General features: G+C 38.0%; 1 protein-coding gene across 2 annotated transcripts; it reads left to right on the top strand.

Annotated features, from left to right (window-relative positions):
* The first annotated feature begins 224 nt into the window (after positions 1–224).
* Positions 225–7,844, top strand: LOC111237641 (ER membrane protein complex subunit 3-like). 2 transcript variants are annotated; one of them, XM_022766802.1, is made up of 9 exons: positions 225–298; positions 2,081–2,279; positions 2,514–2,571; positions 3,901–3,994; positions 4,084–4,188; positions 5,014–5,095; positions 5,795–5,874; positions 6,688–6,770; positions 7,146–7,844. In XM_022766802.1, the coding sequence occupies exons 2-9, from the start codon at positions 2,125–2,127 to the stop codon at positions 7,272–7,274; spliced, it is 786 nt and encodes a 261-aa protein (XP_022622523.1). In that variant the 5' UTR covers positions 225–298; positions 2,081–2,124; the 3' UTR covers positions 7,275–7,844. The 2 variants fall into 2 exon arrangements, with proteins under 2 accessions (XP_022622523.1, XP_022622524.1); XM_022766803.1 differs by lacking the exon at positions 225–298 and adding an exon at positions 616–636.
* Positions 7,845–8,288: the final 444 nt, after the last annotated feature.

The following is an 8,288-nucleotide window of genomic DNA, read 5'->3' as shown; positions in this document are numbered from 1 at the left end:
GTGTAGATAGGTACAGTATGTTGAGAAAATAGGCTGAAATAGGTTGGTGTAATTATTCTTACATGACACCCCCTAAAGCAGATGTCACTTACAATTTTTCAAAAGCCCTCTGTTATGTAGTAATTTCTTATATTCCTCGAAATGCTAAAAGAAGAATACCTTGAAGTTTTAGTTTAGTTTTATCTGTTATAAGTATAAGTAAGTGTTTCCGCTCGAACCGGAAGTGCTTCTTCTTCGTCTTTTTTTAAACTGCGGAACGTGTTTGTCGCGTTGCTGATTCTCAAAGTTCATAAATGTGGTAAGTTACGTTAATTTCAAACATGGCATTTTGAGTAATCTCACTAACAGGTAGTACACAACCACCTGTAAAAGAACCTGAACTGTCAGTGAAACAAACAGTTTGTAGAAACACAAATTCAAAGGTCGAAGAGTAACTGGGTTAACTAGCTAAGTTAGCCAGTTTGCTAATGCTAACTTTAGCTGGTTGTTGAATGAAGACCGGTCAGGTGTCACGAGAAGTTCAGTTTATCTACGATTAGCTCGTTTGAAGGTAAAGACAGGAGCTGTAATTGTGTTCGGTTCTTGCGTTTTTGTTTGCTGTTGGCTGCTCCTCAGGCCTGCTGCTGTTTTTAGCAGGTCAGTTCATTTTAATGTGTCACTGAGTGAAAGCCGGACGGAGTCAACAGTATGTAGATTTATATGAAGCTAGCTTCTTATCAGTGGTGGAGGAAGTAAAAGTGCTAATACCTAACTAGAAATTACAGGTAAAAGTCATGCGTTGACATTTTTAGTCAGTATGTCAGTATGCAAGTATAATCAGGAAACGTAAAAGTACTTAGTGCAGAAAAATAGTCGCTGCATATTATATAATTAAATGGTCATCAGATCATCAATGTTTTAACAGCGTTTCACTTTATGTGAGGCTGTAGCTAATGTTTTCACCATTAATTAATGCATTGTTTTGCTTGTTAAAATTCAGAAAATAGTGAGAAATGCTTTCACAATAACCCAGAGCCCAAAGTGAAACCATGTTTGTTTTGTCCAAACTCATTCATCAATCATTGTAAGGAAAAGCAGGCATTTACCACATTTGAGAAGTTGGAACCATGAAATCTTTGAATTTTTTCATGAAGAATTACCTTAACAATTATCAGAGTAGTTCAAGGTTAATTTTCTGTCAATTGACTAACCGTTTTAACTGTACTTGTACAAGATGTTGGATAGTTTAATTAAAACAAAGAATCTTTGTTTTATATGTTTTACTCTTGATTTGTAAAGTATTTTTTTCCCTCTGAAATGTTTTAAGTGCCTTAGATTAGTAGTTAACTACTAGTTACTTTCCACCACTAATTACAAGTTAATATGTCACAGACGGAGTGAACAGTAAGTCGTTCTGTGTTAATATGTAACATTATATAGTTATCAACTGTAACCTGACTATTAGGCAAAGTGGCCTCATTTATAAAGCTCCTTTGAACAGTGAACAATTCAAAAATCTAAATCCTCCTCCATGAAGGTTTTAATGTTCAGTTTGTGTTGAAATTGTTTTAGAGATGTGCTGATTCAACTTTAGTCATTTTGGGTGCTGTCATTTGTAATGTTGTTGAACTGTATACTGTAAACACCAGAAATTACCATTGCATGTATCATCGCTCCTATGCCCAAGACATTCCACTTTTAATACACGTTGTCAGGACTGGCTGACCATATGTTCCAGCAGTAAATACTAATCTTGGTAGGACAGCCTTCAGATATCACGCCCCATTTGTGTGGAATAACTAGTATATATATATATATATATATATATATTATTGACTAAGGTGTTTCTATTGTTTTGTCAACCCCATTTGTCAACCACCTCTGTTTAATGCAGGACAGTACAGCACCACTAGAAACTGAACACAGAAACCTTCATACTGTCGTATTAGTTTCAGCTAAGTGTTCCTAATAAATTTGTAAGTGTAGTTTTAGTATTTCTTGATGGTCCAAATGCTTTACCACAACTTGACAAGTATGTGCTGGTGGCATGTAAATATGTCATGAAAATAATAAAATGTATATATTTTTTTACTTCCATCAGAGCGTCTCCTCGTCTGTTTCGATTGGCTGGTTGAACAGAGAGCGATGGCCGGTCCAGAGCTCTTGTTGGACTCCAGTATTCGTCTGTGGGTGGTCCTGCCCATTGTTTTCATCACCTTCTTTGTCGGGATCATCCGTCACTACGTCACCCAGCTGCTCCACAGCGACAAAAAGGTCGACCTGGAGCAGGTCTCTGACAGGTGAGACAGAGTTTGACCTGAGACTAAAGAAATGCTAAACAAGCCAGTGACGGAAATTTGACAATTCGTTTTCATGGAAACATCTCGTAGTTGTGGTGCAGGTTGTAGTTGCTGTTTCTCTTGTGAGCTCTCCTCTTATTTGTTGAGCTGCCTGTCTGAACGCAGCATGTGTCTCTGATCGACTGATCCACGGGACTGGCACTAATCTGAAGTCATGTCGGTGTTTCTTTTCAGTCAGGTGCTCCTGCGCAGCCGCATCCTCCGAGAGAATGGAAAGTATATTCCCCGACAGGTAAATTCACTCACACCTACTGGGATTCAGAGTTTTGGAATTTATTACTTAATAGTTTGGAGCAAACGCAGCTCTGTTGCTTCAAGTGAAATGAAATGAAATATATTGTCTGAAGGTTAATCAGACACAGCACAGAGGTTTATAAAACTCTGTGACAGGGTTTACAGCTTCTACATAATGATTCAAATATTTGAGTTGCACGTGTTTGATTGGCCACATGGGCTTTGACAGTTGAGTCACATTCAACTTTAGCTGTTTCTGGACTTGTACTTTTTGAACAAAGTGGTTTTATTAAAATGAATGAGGGGCTGCCTTTTTTCACACAGTGATAATGTTGGTCTGAACACAGTGTTACTGACTGTAACTGCAGTCATATTGGGGCATTTTTTCTCTTTTGAATTGTGATAAACACTTATTGTTGTCTAAATTAACAAGCACTAAGGCTAAACATTTGACAAAGTTTCATGTTAATTCCACAATCAGGAACAGGTAGTTTTTTTTTTTTCAGGTATGTTTTATTTTGAAGAGTAGGATCTTCATCATACACAGCATCCAGATATACACACGTCCCTTTCCTTTTAAAACAAACAAACACACCTCAAACAGATAAATATCATAGTAAACAATATCTGTGAAGTGGATCATTTATCAAGAGAGAAAATAGTCTTCGCTACACAGAGTACAGAATGAACAACAGAATAAGAGCAGAGTAACCCACTCCCCACCCCCTGACCCACACCCCCAGGAGTGCTGCCTATACTGTTGCTTGTAGTGTAGTTTATACCATATACAGAATTTGAGATATTTTAGCCTTTCAGGTTGGAAATTAATTGAATGAAGTCTGTAAAGTAAGAGTTGATACTGAGCTCCTTGCAGTCTCCCCAATATCTTCAAAATAATGTAAATATCCTCCAGAAGTTCTGCTAATTTGGACACAGGATGTAACTGTGTAATAAGGTGGTTTCTGTTGTCACATTTGTAACTTCTGTTGGCACACTGTAACTTTACTGAACTGTTATTTTGATATATCCTGCTGTTGTAATAAAGGGATAGATTTATTACCTTTATGTTGCCAAGGTCTGTAGAGATGCTGTGTGAGTGAAGCATATATTTTAAAATTAAGCCTCAGTTTGATTGATTTGATAAACACCAAGTAACACATGATATAAGAACAAATGAAACTTCAAAATCTTTAAGTATTTGGCGCAAATAATTTGACAGAATAAGGGAAGAGTAGCTGATTATGTGTCGTAGGCCTTTATATTAAACGGTCTCACAGTGGACGTGTGTCTAAACATGTTGAACCACAACACGTTTTCACTTTTTCAGTCTTTTGCCATGAGGAAACATTATTTCAACAACGCAGAAACTGGCTTCTTCAAGAAGGTCAAGAGGAAGGTCGTCCCCAAGAATCCCATGACAGGTGTGTGGCCGTGGTGTGTGTGGGTGTTTACAATGTTTACTTTGACGTCTCCAGATCTTACCAAATGTATTTTTGCCGTTGTGCTTCAGACACCAGCATGTTGACGGACATGATGAAGGGAAACCTGACCAACGTCCTGCCCATGATTGTGATTGGTGGATGGATAAACTGGGCTTTCTCTGGATTCGTCATAAGTGAGTTCTCCTTCTGTCGGTCATTAGCACCATCATACTGTTTATTTTGACATCAGATATTAATCCAATCTTTACTATTGAAAATGTGCATCTTTGTTTGTCTTTGCTCATTAACTGTTGGGTTTCTCTCTATAATACTGTATGGTCTTACCCTGTAAAGTGCCTTGAGATAATGTATGTTATGATTTGGTGCTATACAAAGAGTCTAAAATTCTTGACCCTCTGAAAAAAGCTCTGATTAATAAATTAGCTGTCAGATTTGTCAGAAGTTTTTATTTAATTAATTGTGCTGTTGTTCCGCTCGTTAAATGGACAGTTTCCTGTCTGAAGTCTTTGTCCTGCACTCGCTCGTATGTGAAAAGCCAATTACGTTTACACACAGCCAAGAAAGGAGGAAACCAGTAAACATGACATTTAAGAAATCAGGGCACTCCAGAAAGGTGAGACACATCCTGAATGAATCACTGGAGCCGAAGACATGAAAAGACATCAAATGAAAAGATGCATTGTGGGAAATGTAGGTCCAGTGTTTTGTAGTTTAACCCATACTAGTGACTAAACGTCAGCATGTCTCATGTCTGTTACTTTGATTTTTGTAACCTGTGTCCTCAGAGTCCCACAACTTAAATAACAGAGTTATGATCCTCTTTATCTTCCACTCTCTAAATTATAGGATTATGAATAAATAACATTCACCGCAGGTTTTATTATTTCATCCAGAGACTGTTCTGTGATAAATCAGATTCATATTCATGATCTTAAGCCATTATGTTTGTCTCATCCTCTGTTGTTGATGAATAATTGTTTGTTGTTGTTGTGATCCAGCCAAGGTGCCGTTCCCTCTGACTCTGAGGTTCAAGCCGATGTTACAGCGAGGGATCGACCTGCTGTCACTGGATGCTTCCTGGTAAAAAATTAATACTGAAAGCAGCACAGAGCCTCAGCAGCACATACAGTCTGTTACAATACACACATTTACCAACAATATCCTAAAATTGTGTTTAGATGATGGTAAAGTGCATCATTTACTTATAACAATTTTTCTCTGTATATAACAAAGCAGTGGAAATCTGAATTTGTCTGCTAGGACCAAAATATTTCTTTAACACCCACAAGCACAGTTTGTTAATATTCTATGGAGAGTTCAAATGTAAAATAAATTAAACAATCAGAAACAATTTTTTTTTTTTTTTTTTTTTTTACAGAATATTGTGTAATAATATATTATTGTGTCATATATATATAATATGATATGGCCTCAGTCACAATGAGTGGAGAACTCATCAGAAGCATCAGATCTTGACATTTAAGAAGCTGGAACCAGAAAGTATTTGGCACTTCATCTTAAAAAAACACTCAAACAAGAACAGTTGATTACAGTCATTTAGAAAAATGTTTTTTGTGAAACTACGTTTAAAAAAAAACATTTTTACATAAAGCCTGCTGGAATTAAATAAAAATGACTCAGTACTTCATAACCGCTGGTCTGAGTTTAAAAAAAGATTATACACTCTCATGTTAATATATTTCTGTCTGTGTTTACTCCTGTTTTTATAAAGTCCTGTTTATTGAATTACTGGACACTTTGTTTCTCCCCGATGTGCAGGGTGAGCTCAGCGTCCTGGTACTTCCTCAACGTGTTTGGACTGAGGAGCATGTACAGCCTCATACTGGGACAGGACAACGGTGAGCTTCTGTATCCCACTGCCAGTTTCTGACCTTTGACCTGTGACCGTGTTGTTGTCTGTGTCTATGCAGAAAATGCACTATAGGTGACGTTGCACACAAGACCAATACAGTGGAAACACTGGACCTCAGTCGTGAAGTGCCTGAACGCATCAATTTAATCTTAATTTGTGTGAATAAGAACAAAATGTATGAGTTATCTCACCCCTGTTAAACTTATACACAGATTCCTCTTATGGTTTGTGGTCAGGTCCAGCCATGAAACTGTTTTAATACATTGATTTTCTAAAATGTGTGTTAAATATGCCCTTAGTTTTCCTAATTCACATACACAGGTAATTCACCTACTGCAGCTGTTTCTTGCTCCACTCTCCCTTTCTTTACCAGAGTCTCTTGAACACTGTCTGACTTGCAACAAACTATTTAATGCAACCTTTTTGGTACTACTGCTTCAGATCCACTCGTCCTGCTCCGACATATCTGCCTCACAAAAAAGATGTGCAAAGATTTCTCCTGCTTTCAAACACATTTTAGAGACAATGACAGTGTTTGTACAGAGAAGTTTTGTGAAAGAGATTGAAAACATCTCTCTCATTTGTTAAGACTCATTGTAACTGAACATAGATAATGTTTTTTTGCGTGTGTGAAAGAAATACAACAGACCAGTTGAAATGCAGCTGCTCTTTAAATCATTTCCTGAACATCTCAGTAAAATGTTTCAGTTCGCTGTTGCTTCCTGAAAAGTTTGTTTTACTTCACACTTCAGACGTGAAGACTGATGGAAGTTTGTCTGTTTGATGTGTTAACTCGTAGCTGCTGACCAGTCACGGATCATGCAGGACCAGATGACAGGTGCTGCCATGGCGATGCCCCCTGACCCCAACAAGGCTTTTAAGGTGAGATACTAACAAAGAGAATGACAGTTAGTCAGATTAAACAAATGGTGAAAGTTCTTTCACTAGTTTGGAACAGACGGTGATTGTTTCCAGAAAGTTGAGAGAGGTGTGTTGAGAGGGTTTCTTTTTGTTAATAAAAGAACATTTTACTCATTTATATTTGACTATATAACTTTTGACTCGTCAGCTCCGTTGCCTCATTAAATAAAACCTCAGCCTTCATCTCGCAGCAAAACCTTCAAGTTAAATCTCAAGTTAATGATAAATGGAACAGAAACTCTGACTCCAGTGTGTTTCATCAGACCTCAGTTGTTCTGGGATTGAACCCATCTTTACAGACGCACTGACATGTTAAATGCTGATGTTTGTTTTCAGAGCGAGTGGGAGGCGCTGGAGATCGTGGAACACAAGTGGGCACTGGAGAACGTAGAGGAGGAGCTGATGTCCAGAGACCTGAACTTTGGAACTTTCTTCAGCCAGGACATCAAGTCCACAATGTTCTAGATCAGCCAGGACCTGTGAGCTCTGCTAGAACCCAGATACGAGAACACAGGGCCTGCAGGGTGTGTGAAGGTTCTGAAGGTTCTGGAACACAGTACACACAAATCCTAGAATTAAAGAAATGAAGATGTGTCTGAAATCAGTCTTCACTACCTCAGGCTATTAGCCTTTTGGTGAACCTCTAGACTAAGTGTGTAAAGGTCATGTGCTACATAGTGCCTTCACAAATTTACACAAAGGAACAAAAGTATATTACACATAATGACATGGACACGACTGCAGCTCTTGTTACGAATCAATGCAGAACTTGAACTTCGCTCCTGAGACATGCAGATGCAAAACGACGATTCAGTGTCTGAAATTCAGTTTAATAACTCACAATGATAAATCATGACATGGCCGATGTTTTTATTAAACATTTTGTCAAAAATTAACTTAAATGGGTCTTGAATACATCCACTTACAAACATTTTCCAGAGCTTTCCAAACAATCACAGTCTTCATCAAATATTAGGTTGTTGCCTCAGTTGTCATCAAGAGGTGTTGGTATACATCTAAAAAAAAAAAAACACTGAGTGTACCTTAAGTAGATTTTTTTTGTCAAACGAAGTTTCACATTCAAAATTTACACGCAGTGTTTGTGTGCTCAGTGTTCCAGAACATAAAGATTTTCTAAGCAGGCTTTTTAAATCCTCCTCACTCTCCAGCATGGAGCAGACAAGTTTTTAGAATGGATCCCAAAAGATCCCAAAGACCAGTTTGTTTCAGTAAACCAGCAGATCCTGGACCAGGTCTTTGTGTCAGACGAATCCTCTCAGGAAGATGTTTCTGTTGATCACAATGCAGGAAACAGAAGCGACGTTTAAAGAGACCGGGACGTTTGGAGAGGACGGTGTTTTCATGTTTTCATCCTGCAGAACATTTTGCATGTACTTTTCTACACTGTGGTCGTCCAGCTGCTGTTGGTATCCACGGCGACTAGAAGTGAGTGCAATAGTTAAATAAAGGTGCCATCAC

The sequence above is a fragment of the Seriola dumerili genome, unplaced genomic scaffold, assembly GCF_002260705.1.
Source record: "Seriola dumerili isolate Sdu_G_001 unplaced genomic scaffold, Sdu_1.0 BDQW01001051.1, whole genome shotgun sequence".
Classification (NCBI taxonomy): Eukaryota; Metazoa; Chordata; class Actinopteri; order Carangiformes; family Carangidae; genus Seriola; species Seriola dumerili.
This window is presented reverse-complemented; position numbering and strand designations above follow the sequence as displayed.

Coding starts and splice junctions, on each gene's coding strand:
- LOC111237641 (XM_022766802.1), top strand. CDS start 2,125: ATGGCCGGTCCAGAGCTCTTGTTGGACTCCAGTATTCGTCTGTGGGTG. Junction 5,875..6,687: donor CATACTGGGACAGGACAACG/GTGAGCTTCTGT, acceptor GTTAACTCGTAG/CTGCTGACCAGTCACGGATC. Junction 6,771..7,145: donor ACCCCAACAAGGCTTTTAAG/GTGAGATACTAA, acceptor GTTTGTTTTCAG/AGCGAGTGGGAGGCGCTGGA.